General features: G+C 49.3%; 1 protein-coding gene across 1 annotated transcript; it reads right to left on the bottom strand.

Moving 5' to 3' along the window:
- Positions 1-2,858: 2,858 nt before the first annotated feature.
- On the bottom strand, positions 2,859-17,536 carry BCL2L14 (BCL2 like 14). The gene is made up of 7 exons (XM_078869400.1): positions 17,332-17,536; positions 16,682-16,957; positions 15,141-15,277; positions 13,352-13,651; positions 10,690-10,799; positions 6,150-6,590; positions 2,859-4,805 (listed from the first exon to the last, which is right to left on the bottom strand). The coding sequence occupies exons 1-7, from the start codon at positions 17,406-17,408 to the stop codon at positions 4,758-4,760; spliced, it is 1,389 nt and encodes a 462-aa protein (XP_078725526.1). The 5' UTR covers positions 17,409-17,536; the 3' UTR covers positions 2,859-4,757.
- Positions 17,537-17,901: the final 365 nt, after the last annotated feature.

Below are 17,901 nucleotides of genomic sequence, written 5' to 3' on the forward strand. Positions count from 1 at the left end.
AGCACAGCGACAGCGACGGACAGTCTTCCAGAAGATCAGCCACGTGGTCGGAGACGAACAGATGACGACGAACAGTGAAGCAGCCAGGACCCAGGACCCGTAACAGCCACGAACCTCTGGTTCGGTCCCCCTTATATCTGTCCCGGCGCGGCCAAGCTCCACCTCTGGCCACGCCCCCTTTCCAGAACCTTCGAGCTTGTTCCCAAAGCTTCTCGACCGACTCTGCCTTTAACCTTTACCCCAGATACGCCCTCCTTATAATCAGGCATTATGTAATGCAGCTATGACCATAATTACCACTCACGGCCGGCAGGTGTCACCCTGTCATTACACAGGTGTTCTTCACGTGTTTTCATGGTTTTCCAGTCTGCACTCCTGTTCTGTTACAATGGGGTTTTATCATCATCGTTTACAGATTTGACGTATGTATGCCGAGCTTCTTTTGCACCGTACTAATCGAAGGTGCGGGGGAAGGACAACAAACTAAACGCAAAAAGCAATTATAAAGAAACGAGTTTTGAATTTAGATTTGAAAGTGCATAGCTCTGGTGGCTCGGAAGGCAAGAGCGTTCCAGACGGCCGCAAAAGCGCATCTGAAAGTGCGCGATGCGGTGAGCATCTTTATTGTTTTTTAGTGTTAACTTTGTTTACTCTCTGAAATTTCCATAAACAAACGTACACAGACGAAAATAAATATCACATTTTTTTTATTACTGTATTTACCGCTCCAATCCCGAAGACTATATGGGGTGACATATATACGTGCAGTATTTTCATTGTTTAAGCTGTATGTATGCAGTGTATAATGCAGCGTATATATTTGACATTGAAATCAAGCGTAGCTACTTTTTTTACTGGCAGGAACCACCTAGTTCCACCAGCCCACAGGGGATTATTGTGTCCGTCCGTCGTGCATCAAAAAATGGGAGGGGTGGGGCTGGGTGGAGAGGGGCTGGTCATCCCGTGGTGCCCTTATAAAACTCAACGTTTAACCTACTCACGCCGGCTTGTGCCCGCCCTCACAGTCGGCCATATTTGCGGAATACACCACGCCGCCGTTGACCCTGGCCATTTACCGAGCAACCCAACGTTCCTACCAGCTTCCTCCGCAGGAATGTGCTTATTGTCACGCACACACGGTGCCGATCGCCGGACCGTGCCACAGCCTTTGGAATGGCTTAGCCGGATCGGCCCGTGACCGCCGGATAATCGCTGTGCCTGTCAATCGATGATCGACTGGATGTGAACTTCAGGCACTGTCACGGTTTCCGAGACTAGGCTTTGGTGTCTTTCATTCTCAAGTGACGGACCCGCAATGGATCCGTAGATCGAGTAACGGAGAGACTTGGGTGTGGGCCTTTTGACATTCGCTCGTTGTGCCTCCAAATTCTCGCAGTCAACTCCGAAAAAAAAGCACGACAGTTTGTCATTTGTACGCGATGCATTTTAATTGGAAATGCCGTACACACCCTGTACTTGTGCCTCTGAATCAGAAGGCATTTTTTTAATATAAATGTTATTTTTTATAAAAGCATGAAAAATTATAATCGTAAAAAAACACATTCACCATCAACCACCACCCACTCTTCTTCAACATGCTCACATTTTCAAGTGTAAAACATACCAATGACATTCTCACCAATTTGTCACCCGTGTTGAGTCCATTGGCTAGGTAAAAACTAAGTTAAACATTCGATATGAAACATTACTAGTTTTCTTTTTTTTGTACTTTTCAAATAAACGAAAAGTCTTCATCCCTGAAAATGTTATTCTCTTGTATTAAATTTGCTATTCACTTGCATAGATGCTATTAGAGTTGGGCAAGATGTGAAGAAGAATAATGCTCTAGTTTTATATACGAGGTGGATGGAGGTTGAACGTGTACTCCAAGCCATTCATCCACTAGTCTGGTAGCAAGAGCAGAGCTGTCAACCCATACGGTTTACCCCATATTCTTGTACAGTACAGGGAAATTGAGTTTGCAGGTCCATACGGCGTACAGCCGTTTCAAAACGTGCAAAAAAAATCGATTTGTTTGTGTTTCTCCCTCGTGATGGGACTTTATAGGATGAACATTGAGATTTATAAGGGTCACGTGGTGACCAATAAGGTCTGAATTGGTCTGTAATAAGGCAGAGCACTGGTAAGGGGTTGACAGGTATGGAATAGGGCATTCTTAGCAAACTCTACTCGGTGAGGGGGTCACATTTTACTTCAACACAATTCACACATGTAAAACAGATCGCAAATTCAGCTCAACAATTTCGCGACTACCTCATTAATGCCCAACACACTTTACACCAATGCAGTGCAATGCGTTGAAATTGAACACGTGTAGCATTTCAGCGTTTGTCGTTCGCATCGCGTGAAGCGACTCTGGAAGCTGTCGCCGTGTTTGGTTGCTCGACCAAAAGTTGGACTGACATTCGTGTCGAGTCGAGTCCCTTTAACCGTAATTCGCGTCAGTTTCGCCGTCACACGCAATTAGCTCGCTGCGTGAAGTTTGTGTGGAAAAAAAATATCAACATAAAAAAAATATCAACATAAAAAAAAATATCAACATTAAAAAAATATCAACATAAAAAAATCTTTAAAAAACATGAAAAAAATCAACATAAAAAAAATATATCAACATTAAAAATATCAACATTTAAAAAAAGCAACATTTAAAAAAATAAAATTGAACATTAAAAAAAAATATCAACATTTAAAAAAGAAATTCTTCCACTGGGTTATTAAAGCACGTGTAAAGTTCATTTTTGTTAGTTGCCTTTTCCGTTCTTTTTGGTTGAACATACGTTCCATCAACATCGTAATCCAGCTTTAACATTTACAAACACTTGCGCGATTACCCAACACAAAAGTGGAACCTTCATGCATTGATAAGCGAGGAGAGAAATAATTTAATAAGCCCACACCAATTAAAGCTAATTAAATATGCATCGCCATTGTGGGATAAAAGTCAACGGTTAAGTTTGAGCGAATTTGACGACTTAATAATAAAGCTGACAGCCCTTCAAGAAGTATGCCGAGAAACACGTTAATCAGCGTTTCGGGATATTTCGCCTCACCGTTGCGGATGCGAATTAACCCGAAATAGCGGTGGCTACGTTCCCAATTATACTCCTGAAAATTGAAGCAACAGGTGGTCATATTTAAATAACGCTTTGATAAAACAGCGATAATCACAATATAATTGAAGGCATTTCCCATGGCCGTGTTTGCCATGGTGGTGGGGGAAAAGAAAATAGCAACGTAAAAACGCTCCACTCATCGATGGATTCGGGCGGGCTATAACGCTGGTCTCGTCGACCACCGGAGGTGATGGATAAATCACAGCCTCCGTGCCACAGAAACCTACGTCCGATTGTCACTTTTGGGGTCTTTCGTCGCAGCCTCGATGTAAAACAACAAAAATACGACCGACAGCAGCGTCGCAGAGTTCGCAATCTCATTGCTCCGTGCAATACAGTATTTATTTTAAAATTATATTACACCCATATGCCACGTACAAACGCATTCAAACATTATGTTCAGTAGTAAACGTAGTATTAAGGCACGGACGACTAATAGCACGGAAGATCCCAACAACGTTCAAAACACAGGCTGTATTAGTTTTTTTTTTTACGAGTTTCAGTGGCATGATCCGCAAACAGTCGTGGTGCATTCACAGTGTCCCGTTGAAAACCATTTCAAGTAAAAAGGCCTCTGTCCCTGCAGCAGTTTTTCCTTTAGAAAAATTAAATCGATGTAAGAATTCCCACAAACGCACCGTGGACATCACCGAGGGCGCGGCAACTCGGTACGCGCTGGTCGGAATTAACTTGAACTTTTTAGTAAAAACATGGCTTCCCCGTGAATGTAAAAAGAAAATTACAAAATACAAGTTTGACAAAACTTTGGTTCATTCCCTCGGAGCATTATGTAGGAGCCTTGGCATAAAAAATGCACCCAAGTGAACACAAAATTCGATTATAATTATCTAACAAACAAAAAAATTGTCACAGCAGCAGGTTGATTTGCATTTAAATATTTGGGGGTCCTCTCTCATCACATCCGGTCAATGTGCCGCATATCCGTGAAGCGCGTCCCATCACTTAAGAAATTTGTCAACGCTCAGCACCGCCATGGCCGGCGGCTCACTGGCACGTGGCATCGGCACTCGGAGTGACACGGCTGTTCTCCTAGAACGCGGTGGTGGTCCCGTTTCCTGAGGAACACCGCGCGTTATGGAAAAATCTCGCGTTATAATAACGAAACACATGTCAGAGGGTAAAGCACGGTCGGCGATGACGTGCGGGATGCATACGCAGGCCGAGCCAAGACTGAGGAGCGTGGGTAGCATCTAGAAGCATCCAGCAGTATCCCGCCCCGTGAGATGCTACGCCGAGGCAGCCGAACAACCGCTTACTCCTACCTCGCGTTAGATCCAATTCGCATCCGCGTTGTGAAAAAGTGTTCCCGAGTACATTCATCGCGTGATACCCAATTCACGTGGTGAAAACAACACGCGTTTACAGGAGAACAGACTGTACGTCCATCGCTAACCGTTGCAAGAACGGCACAGCAGGGGCGTTGCAAACATGTGGAGACACCAAGGTGCCAAAGCATCTGACCTCGGTGTTCCCATCACCAGTGATACATTTTCCCTCCGACAAAGGCATGCATACATACATACAGTGCGCTAACAAACACCTGACCCCCCCCCCCCTTCTTTTCGTAATTACAGGAGTGTTTTCATCCCACTTGTGAAAACTTCAGTCGACTTCGTACTCCGAGACGCTGTCGGGATCCAAAATGTTGTGCTGCGGGGAAGAAAAACGGATTTATTTTTTTGGATTATTATTTCTTTACAACTTTTCACACCGGTTGGCAATGAGCACGTTCAAATTGTGATCAACACCAAACTTGGCCCGTTCCGCTGGTCGGCTGACATTAGCATCGATTATTCTGGAAGCATCGCAACAGGAATTACTAATATGAGCCAAGTGTGTGTGTGTGTGTGTGTCCTGCGCATGACGTCAATCCACATGAGCCCCCCCCCCTCATTAATAATCATGAGCGGGTGACGTCACTCCACATGTCGCACCCCTCCCCAATAACCATTAGCGGGTCACGTCACTCCACATGGGGCAACCCCGCTCTTTAATAATTAATCATGAGCTGAACAATTTTTCTATTATTTCAGATTTACTGCAATAAACACCCGTCCTTGGACGGGCAAACAAGCTAGTGGTGTAATAATTCCACTTTGTCTGCGACTACGTGACAAAAATGTGAAGGGTGCATTGCTAATGAGAAATAACGCTAAGTAACACCGATGTACAATATATCGACACCGTCAATGTACCTCCTACAAAAATAAGATGTCCTAGTTATGGACTAGTTGATGAACTTGCTACCATAGTCAATGAGAGTGAGATCCATGATTTAGATGACAGGTGGACGTATTATTACGCTTCGTTACCCAGGAAAGCCTGTTAAATGTTCCCCCAGTGGAGGACAATAATTGCTAGAAAGTTTATAGAGTAATTTGTGGGGCTTTTATTTATTTGCTTAGCAAGTTTGGACCATGACACCGGCACGGCATGCCCTACAAACAAACAGAATAAAATCCACATACCTGAAAATTGAATTTTCTTGTACTAAATTTGCTATTAACTTTGCATAAATGCTATTGGAGTTATGCTAGATGTGAAGAATAATGTTCTCGTTATATTTTTGGGAATCGGGTTAAGCAATTCAAGAAGGTGCGAGGCAGATGCCCGAGTTCGATTCCCGCTCATGGCCAACACCAGTGACCATTATTTGAACCGGCCCTGGCCCTCCCCTAGGTCGACTCACCCTCAAATGAGCACCTGGTGCACTGTGTAAACATTGCCACTGGGGAGATAAAGGCGGTCGGGCGTGGTGTTGGCCACCCACCCCCCTTGATCACTAACGGCACTTTCTCCAACATCCTGTTAAGGCTATACGGTGGATATACGCCGGATCTTTAGGGCTGTCCTGACATTTGGGCCACCCTGCACGTGCCGTGGGGGGGTGGTGGTGGGGGACGGTCGTGGGGGAGGGCGTCTCAATAATGGACATCGATAAATACTTTCTAGACGTTGGTCGTACGCGTGTGCGCGCGCGTGCACATGGCTCACCCAGCCGCCCTGCTTCATAATCCACGGCGAAAACCTCTCCTCCAGGTACTGAGCTCCGAAGCCCATGATCCTCGTCACCGCCCGCTGGTTTATTCCAGCCATCCTCTTGGTCAGGTCCATCGCCAAGGCGATCTGCAACACCTCCGGCGGCCGCACCGATGCGTCGCTACCGGGCGTCGGCTGCCGGGCCACCACCGGGGTCACCACCGGGGCCACCACCGGAGCCACCACGGGGGCCACCACCGGGGCGGCGACGACGCTCGAATCGACGACGTCCGTGGCGGGAGATTTGTTGGGAGTGGCGGCGGCGGCGCGAACGTGGACCGGGCGACAGACCTCCGGGCTGGGGGTGGTGTCCTGCGTCTCGGCCGTGATGTACGCGTTGATGAATTTGCAGAAAAAGATGTAGGAAATGCTGCGCATGTCCACGTCCTGTTGGATCTGCAACGGTAGTCGTCGTCGGGAAAGAGAGAAGTGGAAGTTTATTATGATTGTCATGGTTTAAATGTTGCCAACGCAACGAGAGTTAAGTGCAGCTCGCTCCCTTGTCCCGCACCTCCGATTAGCACGGTCGGTTACGTACGTTGCGAAGGAATTTCAACGTACGTATATTGTTCCCCCCCTAAGTACATTCGTTTCATAGGCTATAAAATTAGTGCATTCCGAGCGCAGCATTGAGGGTGAAGAGGGCACAAAGGAGAGGGAGTTCCATTCCGAGTGGCTGCACAAATACATTCCTGAGGTTGTATCACCAGCTTTCACCTGCATGCATGTATGTTGAACTTCTTTTGCACCATACGTAGCCAACCGTGGTAATTCGGAGGTGCGGGTGAAGGCCAACAAACCGAACACACGTATAGCCTAGACAGACTGTTGGGGCAAGTGCTGTTAGCGAGCACCTATGAAGGCCAGAACGGTACAGGAGGGGGTGAGTGGCCAGCACCCCGCCCGACCGCCTTTGTCTCCCTAGTAGCAATGTTTACACACCGCACCAGGTACTAATTTGAGGCTGAGTCAACCTAGGTGAGGCCCAGGTACTGGTTCAGATAATCGTCTTCGGTGTTGGCCGTGAGCGGGAATCGAACCCGGGTCGCCGGGTTCGTAGTGCAGCGCTAACTGCTGCACTACCGCACACGCGCTCACCGCTGCATTACCGCTGCACTACCGCACACGCGAGTGCTGTTATAAGAGGGCACCTGCGCAGGGCGGCACGGCACGCGAGGTGGAGGTGTTCAGCACACCATCGGGTAATCGTCTAAGGATGATTCCACCAAGTCGAGGCCCGGAATTGATCTCGGGTTGGCGGGCTCATAACAGCGTGCTAAAACCGCTCCACAACCTCCCCACCCACCCACGCGGACACACACAGACATACACAGACATACACATCTTTATATATTCATGAAGCATTCCTGCACTGTATCCACCCGAGCTAGGTTATGAAACTGGTTTTCCAACACTAGCCAATCATTCCTGTTTAGCCACATTCATTGCCCCATTTTTTTCACCAACGCCCTTCACATTTACAAAATCCTCTGCACCATGTGCTGTTGCTGTTGTCTGCCTTGAAGTTTTGGATACGATGATAATGAAGTTTTGTGTACGATTATAATGAATATAAATGTGGGTACGTCTCAGCTTTTGGGACTTGAGCTAAGGCCACCGCCAAAACAACGGCCTACTATTGCCCATATTTACGGCTTACAAGTTCGAAACATTCCCTATTACAATACGTAAATCACGAGCGTCGTTGTGGTAACAAAAACAGGCAGAATGTACGCCTTCATCATGTATCATGTCGTACGAAGGAGCCATTTGTCTACACTCCACGACTCCGTACGCAATTAACTTGCTCAACAACCACCTCAAATGTAAAATTGTAGCTGCCGCTCTCCATAAACATGAGCCATTAACAAAGAAGGCCCGAACGAATACATGACAAAAGGTCGCACTCATTACACACAAAAGCTCTTTCCACAAATCAACCACAATGCCTTTCTAATCTGGTCGAGCAGGAACCACCATCACCACGCGACGCTCCGGTCGTCATCCTTGCAGCGGCGGCAGCGGCTTTTGGCTAAAGCCATCGAACAGAGACGATCACCTGCATCGTGCAGCGCTTCCAGACGCGCTTCTGCGGCCCTCTGGAACGCTCCTGCCTTCCGATGAGGAAGCCACTGGAGCTATGCACTTTTAAATCCAGATTGAAAACTCGTCTCTTTAGAATTGCTTTTTGCGTTTAGTTTGTTGTCCTTCCCCCGCACCTCCGATTAGCACGGTGGAAGGGCCTTCACTATTGATGCCCCCAGGGTCTGGAATGCTATTGCCAATAAATTGCAACTTGAGTCACTACCTATGAGATCTTCACTCAAAACTGCTCTAGAGGAGTGTTACACCCCTAGCTGCCAGTGCTATTCAGTGGCCTAAAATAAAATATTTCGCTCCGGATGATCGCTGCAAAATATGACCTGTGTTTTGATTTAGTGTGCTGATCTTAAAGGTGCATTGAAAAATTATGATACTCCGACTGATGCTCCTGCTGTTGTGGAGTGACTCATGCAGCCAGCTATGGCTGCAGGGTTTTGGTAGTACATGTTGTTTATGTCGTTTATTGTGAAAATTCCGTCACAGTTCCTATGATCACATTCGTTGCTTTCATGGCTTTATTTTGGTGATTTCGAAAAGTTTTTTGGTTTGGCCATGTTTGTTTGTTGTAGTACTAAGTAAGACTGATGGCCTTAATCCTAAGTTGTCTTGTGGTTGTTGTTGTTTGACTTGCATCCCACTGGGATTTGTGCACACAGCGTTGGTGTACGGTGTTTTTTCTGCAATATTTTGCTGTCTTTTCTTGGATTTTCTGTTTGCACTTAGTCACATAGTCACTTTAAGATGTTTTCTTGTTCATGTTTTTGTTTTTGTTTGTTGCGGTTGCACCCGATTCAAGAGCCGAATGGCTCATAGGGCTATACCTAATAAATGAACTTGAAATGAACTTGAAACTTGAACATATGTAGGTCAAATCTGTAAACGATGACGATAAGACCCCATTGTGACAAGAAAAGTGCAGGCTGTAAAACCATAAAAGCACGTGACTAACACGTGTAAAACAAACTCAGCCTGCGTGTGTTGTGCAAAAAAACACCAGCTTCGGAAGGACTGCATTTGGGCTCTTCTTGATTTAGGTCACCACAAAGTAAATGTGAGCAGATGTGAATAGCTGATCGGCAGACAGCTCTACGGATGCCCACCTCTATCACTCACTGCCGTCAATCGGCCACTATATTTCTCAGTTATATTTCGATGGTCACCTATGAATGGAGGACCACACGGAAACCGCTCATGAAATATATCTACACAAAACATAGAAGCGCGTGTATCAGAGGTCGCAACCGGGTACCCGATACCCGTACCCTACCCGATACCCGGCTACCCGTACCCGGCCGGGTACGGGTACCCGTTTGCGACCCTGGTGCGGCCGGGTACGGGTACGGGTACGGGTAGGCCGTGAGTCACTGGTGAGTAACCGTTTGTCACTCATTTCGGGTAGGGTACGGGTATGGGTAGGGAACGGGTACCCGTACCCGGCCGGGTAGGGGTACCCATTTGCGACCCTGGTGCGACCGGGTACGGGTAAGGAATCAAAACCCGTTTGCTACCTCTGGCGTGTATTCATGTTGAAATTCTTTTGTACGCTTCTTTCGTACAGTGCGAAAGTTCAATATGCATACATATGTTCTTGTAGCTGTAATGGAATTTGTTGTTAAATGCGACATAATTTACAGAATTGTATCCAAACTCTATGCATTACAGGTAGTCCTCTACTTACGATGCAGATGCGTTACGACGACCCCATCGTAAGTCGAAAATATTGTAAGTCGAAGATGGCCTAGCCTATCCAGGAGTCTTAAAGAATGGTGATAATTTAGCAAAACAGAGCAATGTACAGTACCGTACTGTATAAACTATATACTGTATGTATTTATTAATTACAATACTGTATTGCACAGTAAAATGTAAAGTAAAAAAAACCAAGGTAAATTCTTAGCCTACCTATATGAACTGCAATTTAATAGAAAGTTTTTTCAGGAAACAATCCTATCTGCATCACACTTGGCGGGAGATGCGTACACCCCGGCAGCGTCCCAACATACAGTATCGTACCTCGTACGCTGCTGTGTTTGCCTGCCGCGCGAAATTTAAAATATTTAACAATTTTGTCATATCGCTATTGCCATCGTAAGATCAAAATATCGTAAGTCGGACCATCGTAACTCGGAGACTGTCTGAAAATGCCATTCGATGGTGTTGAGTTTTGAGGGTGATCCTGACACAGTCATGGTCATCAAGGGCCCGAGTGCAGATCGACTTCTTACGACATCGCATTATTAATACGATGGGGGGCGATAACAACCGCCCCTCCGCACACGACGGAGCAGTTTAGGAGTTGAGAGCGACGGCGAATGGCGGGAGCCACGCGCGCGTGCTGGAACACTCGTGCGGCGGGAGTACGTGCGTGGGATCTGTGTACACGCGTGCGTGCCTGCTTTTCAAGGGCGTCGCCGCTTAATCCGAGCAGGGTCACGAGCTCCGCGATCAACTCCGTCTCGTTTTGCAGATCCGTCTTGTTCGCCGCCGCCGCCGCTGCCGAGCCTGCGCAAAGACACACACGCAACGATGAACGCACACGCAAAGCACGAACGCACACACAAAGCACGAACGCACACGCAAAGCACACGAACGTAACGGATGCGTTGGGGCGAGATGGCCGTGCGAGTACAACGCCGATGTCAGAATCAGAATATTTATTGAGACTGGGGGAGGCCTCCGATGAGCTATGAAGTTTTTTTCCCCACAGATGTCCAGCAGGGGCACGGGGTAAGAACGTTACAACAACAAACAGTACAAAAACATGATAGTAGTGCAAAGTACAAGAAAGGTAAACAAATAATCCAAACACATGCAAATACAACACTAAACCATCCTGCCAGACAAAAGCCCACTGAGGTATTAACTTATTGTTCAAAAGAGATCTGACCACAAATGATAGCTCCACAAAAAGTGGCCCATCATGTGGACATTCGTAGCAGCAAAATAATCTCAATAATCTCAATGCACGTTTCTAAACGTGGAGAGAAAAACGCGGAGGACCCGGAGAAAAAAGCCCACGCGACAGCAGGGAGAACACGCAAACTCCAAACATACAGGCGTCAGGGTCGGGATCAAACCCCTGACCTCCTGCACGCCTGACACGGCCAAATAGATCTCGTCTTAGCTTGTCTTTTCATATTTACAGAGTGCCTTTACTCAATGTACTTAACATAGATTTAAAAAAAACGTTATGATAAAAGCATAATTTAGATGGCATGCAAGGGCTGAGGATAGAAGGGTACGTAGGGGTTACAAGAGGGTAGGGGAGGGACGGGAAGGAGTGGAGGGGCGAGGGGAGGGATGAGGAAGAGAATGGGCAGTAGAGAAGAGGTGAGGCTTTAAAAGAGGAACTAAAAGAGGTTAGGGAGGGACTGCTTCGTGTACAGGGGCAGTGTTGAGTCTATGGGCAGTGTTGATTCTGTAGTGTTGTAAATAACAGATGAATAAACTTCTTCTAAGGCACACACTGGTTTATTGTCTTTCCTCCGACACAGTCCCTATCCACTCACAGAGGGATATACGGTTCCCTCACCCGTAGCCTGAGGAGGTAGAGCCCCCGTACCTAGCGGGGCCTTTACGCGGCTCTGACTGCTAGCCTAGGGAGGTACAGCCTCCAAACTGGCGGGAGCTATTCCCAGTCTGCCCGCTACCCTAGCGTCCTCCGGCTGGGACCTAGGGGAGGCTAGCTTGACCCACCGCTGGCTCGGTGGGTCCCCTGACCACTGGTCGCGCAGAGCCTCAGCTCTTAGAAGAGCTGGAAGGCTGGGGAGCCAGGGTCCTGCCTGCCAGAACCTATTCTCCCCTTTGACCACTCACTGGTGACACTGAGCCTCAGCTCTTAGAAGAGCTGGAAGGCTTGGTCCAGGGTCCTAGCTTCTTCAGCCGGGCTTCTGTCTTCGTGTGAGGAGCACTGGCGGGCGCTCCCCGCGCTCGCCCTTTTATACCCGTGTGTAACGGTCCTTATCCAATCACACCTCCCTCGTGGGACCCTCCGATTGGTTCTTTACAAACCGTGTTTTCGATCCTCTTACCTAATCTGACCCCTGGCCGTTGGTCTGGCAGGAATCCGTGTTTACGATCCGCTCTCACCTCTCCCTGACCCCGGCCGTTGGTCCCAGAGCGGTAACTCTGCATTGCCCCTCGAATACATAGTGGCCCCGCAGGTTACCGAATAGAGTGTCTAGCACCTCTACAATTCTATGGGCAGTGTTGAGTCTATGGGCAATGTTGAGTCTACGGGCAGTGTTGAGTCTACGGGCAGTGTTGAGTATATGGGCAGTGTTGAGTCTATGGGTAGTGTTGAGTCTACAGGCAGTGTTGAGTCTATGGGCAGTGTTGAGTCTACGGGCAGTGTTGAGTCTATGGGTGGTGTTGAGTCTATGGGCAGTGTTGAGTCTACAGGCAGTGTTGAGTCTATGGGCAGTGTTGAGTCTACGGGCAGTGTTGAGTATATGGGCAGTGTTGAGTCTACGGGCAGTGTTGAGTCTATGGGCAGTGTTGAGTCTACGAGCAGTGTTGAGTCTATGGGTGGTGTTGAGTCTATGGTGCAGTTTCATTTCAGTTTCATTTATGAGGTATAGCCCTGTGAGACATGCGGCTCTTGACTACGCGCAACAGAAAAATCCAGGAAAAAACAGCGTTGAGTATATGAACAGTGCTGAGTCTATGGGCGGTGCTGCTCAACGTACAGGGGAAGTTGATTCCAGTGGAGTGACGCAAGGAGGGGGAAGGACCAGACACGGGGATTGGGCGCAGGGAGAAGGAAGGACAGAGACAGAGAGGAGATTGGGAATGAAGCGGACGAGAGGGGACGTGAAAGGAGACGGAGGGAGGCCAGATGAGGTGAACGAACACAAACAATTAGTTTTGTTTGCTACATCACACTGGTACGTTGGAGAGCGATCCGCAAACGTTGGGACAATTGCACTCCCAACACCGAATTGGCTGGCGAGCGCCGCACTCATTTATGGACATACGCGCGAGCACAAAAACACACACACACAGCAACACCGCACAAACACACACACCAACACACACCAACACCGGGTGCTGACCGGCAGCTGCTTTGTGGTCCGTCTTCGGCTCCTTGCCGCCATCCATCGCCAACGCGCGCCACAGAGTCCTTCCCGGCGACGGTCTGGGATCCTCGACGGATTGTACGGGGCCGGAGAGCTGTGGGCCAGGCTCGAGCGTGCTCCTCCGCTCCTCGACGGGAGTGCCCGGCGGGCGTCCGGGCACCCCATCGGATTCTAGGTGCAAGGACTGTGCCGTGGACAGCTCGCTTGCCAGACGCTCCAGCTGCCGCATCACTTTGTCGTCGATTTCGGGCTTCTCGATGTCAACCGCTTCCTGGACTGATTGCGCGCGCACAGATATATACACGCACACACACACGCACAGATAAACACACACACACACGCATCAGATACATATATACCCCACCGAAGGATCATAACCTTATCGTGGTGGTTTGTGTGTTCTATATACACACACACAGATATACACAACAACTTCCATTCGCCACTAAGTGGCGGGGACGTCAGCACGGCGCTTGTGCCAGGCTATGTGCACGTTGAGGCCACGTAAAGTGTTGAACGCCCTTTGGCAGGAGGTCACGGGACAGACCCAGGTGCCATGGTTCGACTGACTGAGATGACTAGCCGATGCACCACCTGTGCCCTCCACTGTGCCAAATTGCTGTGTTTTAGCCGCCCGGCGCTCAGCTCGTTGTTGTGAGCGTCGCTCCTCTGCCCTCCGTTGTTGCTGGAGGGCGACTGCCTCGAACTTCCCAGTAGCATCCTTCACGAACCTCCTCCACAGAGGCCGATCTTGACACCGCTGGTACCGGTCATCGGCAAGTCCACACAGCTCTACATCCTCCTGTACTACATCACTCCATCTCTTCTCTAGCCCGTGCCGCGCCCATTTAGCCCCCTCTATCTGGCCGAACAAAAGCTTTTTAGGCATGTGGTGGCTGGGCATGTGGGCTACATGACCCAGCCAATGCAGCTTTGCCTGCCGGAGGAGCTCACTGATGAGACTTTTTCCAGATCTTTCAAGGATTTGTGAGCGCCTCACACAATCCAGCCTGGTTAAACCCAGGATGGATCGTTGGCAGGCCAGCCTTATTATTTCTAACCGGCTAAGATGTTCCATTAGGGGGGGTCCACATTTCGCAAGCATAAAGGAGGGCATGAGCGTGGCCGAGAAGACCCGAAGCTTCGTGTGGAGCGACAGGCCAGGGAGCTTCCACACAGCGTTACGCAGCCGATTAAAATATAATGCCGCTCGACTGACTCAGAGTTAGTCCTCTGCTGTCAAAATGGAGCCGGTCAGAGCACATTGCCCAGGTATGGAAAACTTTCCACTCTCTCCACAACTGCCCCATCACCAATTATTAGGGGTTGTGGGAGTGGAGATATACACACACAGATAAATGATAAAGTATATCAGTGGTTTGTATATGAGACTTTTTTGCCAGTATAAAAATGATGAAAAAATAAGAATAGGCGTTATCCTTCCTGGCAATAAAACAGTAGGTGTTAAGGTGTTTAAGCACCAAAGAGATACCTATTGCACGGCAGCAAGTCTGCTTTAACCACACGCACTTGCGGCAAAACATGCGAACAAACACGCTCAACTGATTGGCCTACATCAGAGACCGCAGCCTTCTTTAGGGCCTAGTCTTATCAGCCAGTGCCAGACCACAGAGAACGCCAAAAGGCGAACAGCACAAAGACGGTACAAAGTATCAGACCATTTAGAGCTCTGGTCGAGCAGCTGTCTCTTTAGAAGAGTATTTTGACAAGAGACACGGGGGGGGGGCGGGGAGGTGCCCTTTACCAGCGCTATGCCCCTTCTTCTTGCTGGGCCGGAAGATGTTCTTCAGCGGCAGCGTGGACGGCCGAGGGGACGTCGGGGCGGGCTCACCAGAGGGAACGGCCGCTTTAGATTTCCATCTCAACGAGAAGAATCCGATCCTGTGAAAAGTTTTGCACGGCGCGCGTGACCACCCCCGCCTCGTTCCAACTCCGCGACCCCCGACCCCCATCGGCCGACTATTAACCGAATCGGGGAACTGGGCCGCGTGGCCGATGCGGCCACCGGATGCACTGGCGCCTGAGAGTGTTGCGGCCACGAATGCCAAACCATCGACCCACGTCGTAAACACCCAGCAGCCGCTGCCGCCTTCACTCTTTTAAAGGAGGAACGGATGAGATCCACTCTGCTTCTGAACAGACGATTGAGTGGATAACAACATCGAAAATCTCCACAAATCTGATGAAGCTAGTTGTAATTACTGGCGAAGCGTCGTAATCAGAGTGTGTAAATGTTGTGGCTTGGCTCTCCAACACACCGGTGTGCTGTACTAGTATACTACACTATACACTACACTATAGACTACTATACACTACACTATACACTACACTACACACTAGTGCTGTACTAGTGACGAATTGGCCACGTTCTGTTTACGTGGCAACCCTTACTAGTTGGCCGTGTCGGGTGGTGGCGGGTTTAACGACACATTTACGTTTACGCGATCTAACCCGAAAACCTCTACTGCGGTCGCAGAAGTTAAACTAATGGATGAGCTGTTTATTGTGCGCGTGGGAGGAAACCGGAGGAGCCGGAGAAAAAACCCTCGAGCACAGTGGACCCAATTGACACCAAATGGCAATTTTGTGCACTTGCTACACCGCCATCTCCTCGACACCCCCACCGGAAGAGGCTTCGCGACATTTTGCCCCACCCGATCTCGCGTCTCTCTTATTTCTTATTATGTCCCAACTTGACCCCTGCGTTGACGATCTGCTATCCCTCACTACGCGTCCCCCCCCCCCCCCGTGCTCAGTCACGTTTCCGCTTCTTTTCCCTCCTGGCTCCCCCCTCCATTTGGATTTGAACTTCCACTTTACATCAAAACAGGCAACTGCCCTCACCAGTTTTTGTTCCTCCCTTAAGACTGATAGCGTATCCCTCTACTACTTCCTGTCCCCATCTTTAAAACCTTAACCATCCTCCACCTTCCCCTTCCTAACCTCGCCCCTCGCTTTCGCTCTCATCACCCTCCCTGAAGCTCAAACCCCTTTGCCAAGACTAATGTAGCATTTTTTATTCTTGTAAAGCGCTTTGACAAAAGCGCTCTATGAAATCCTAGACAGGATGAGGGTTTTCCGCAATCCACCAACCCTCGCTGCCTCCACAGTGCCGGATTACAGGCGTGTGTCGTTCCACCTGCCACACCGGGAGATCGAACCGACGAACCTCCGTACTGCTGCAAGTCCAGCGTGCCGACCACTCCACTGTGGTGGCAGCATTCAACACGGCAATGTATACTCGTACAATAACCGCTGCTCAACTCCAGGTCTCTCGAGCCTCACCCTCGCCACTTGGTTTTGCCGCTGCGACCGCCGGCGCCGGAGCCGCTGCCGCTCAAGGACTGCTGCGGCGTGCCAGGCCACGGCGGACTCTTCCTCCGCTCCTCCTCTTCCACCTCGCCCTCCGCCTCGCCGAGGGGTGCCCCCCTCCGGCCAGCCTGACCCCTCAGCATCTCCTCATCACGGTCGGACCAACCCTGCTCCACCATCATGTCCGCCGATTCCTCCTCCTCCTCCTTCTTTTTCTTCTTCTTCTTGCCGTGCTTGAAACTTTCCCAGCTGCCGGGAGGACACGAGCGAAAAACTGCCGCCTGCGTCCGATCGAACACCGTCGCGTTCGCCAAGGCTCGTGCCAACGTGACGCGGGCAACAAGAGACGGCGGTTGTAGTAAGCGTGCGACAACCCGCTGGCGATACTCATCGAAGGTAAATACACTGCAGTTTCGACCTTCGTTGGAATCGATGAACAGTTAAACGATGCACAACGCCTTAAAAAAATCTAACACGGGAGCGTAACAATTGATCGCAATCATTAAAACGTTACAAAGCCCGTCTCGCGGCCCTAACCATTCGCTCTGGCGGCCTCCGAACTCCTGACCTTCCCAGACAATCGTCAACTATTGACCCCCCACCCCCCCTGCCCCACCACGAACCGGATGAGCTTTTTGATGCGCGTTTTGAATCCGTGCTTTTTCTCCTCGGCGTTGTTGATCCTCTCGTGCGTCTCCATCCAATCGGGGTCCACCTCCACGCAATCGCGATGCGTTGAGCTCGGCGTGGAACCGCTCTTGGTGCCTGCAACGTCGTCGTCATCGCATTCGCCGATCACAACCGATAAGGTCGCACTTACAAGGTCACGCTCATTGCACACGCACACAAAACGCTTGCCACAAACGAACCACAATGCCTTGCCGATCTCGACAAGGAGCAGAAACCATCATCACCACGAACTCCGGTCATCCTCGCAGCCGGCGGCTTTTGGCTAAGCCGTCGAAAACACACGGTCACTGCATCGCGCGCTTTCAGACGCGCCTGTGAGGACGTCTGGAACGTTCTTCCTTCTGATATTCGGAAGCCACTGGAGCTGTGCACTTTTAAAACTAGATTAAAAACGTATTTCTTTAGAACTGCTTTTTCTGTTCAGTTTGTTGTCCTTCCCCGCACCTCCGATTAGCACGTTTGGCTACGTGCGTTGCGAAAGAAGTTAAAAATACACACACACG

This window comes from Lampetra fluviatilis, chromosome 27 (assembly GCF_964198595.1).
Source record: "Lampetra fluviatilis chromosome 27, kcLamFluv1.1, whole genome shotgun sequence".
NCBI lineage: Eukaryota > Metazoa > Chordata > Hyperoartia > Petromyzontiformes > Petromyzontidae > Lampetra > Lampetra fluviatilis.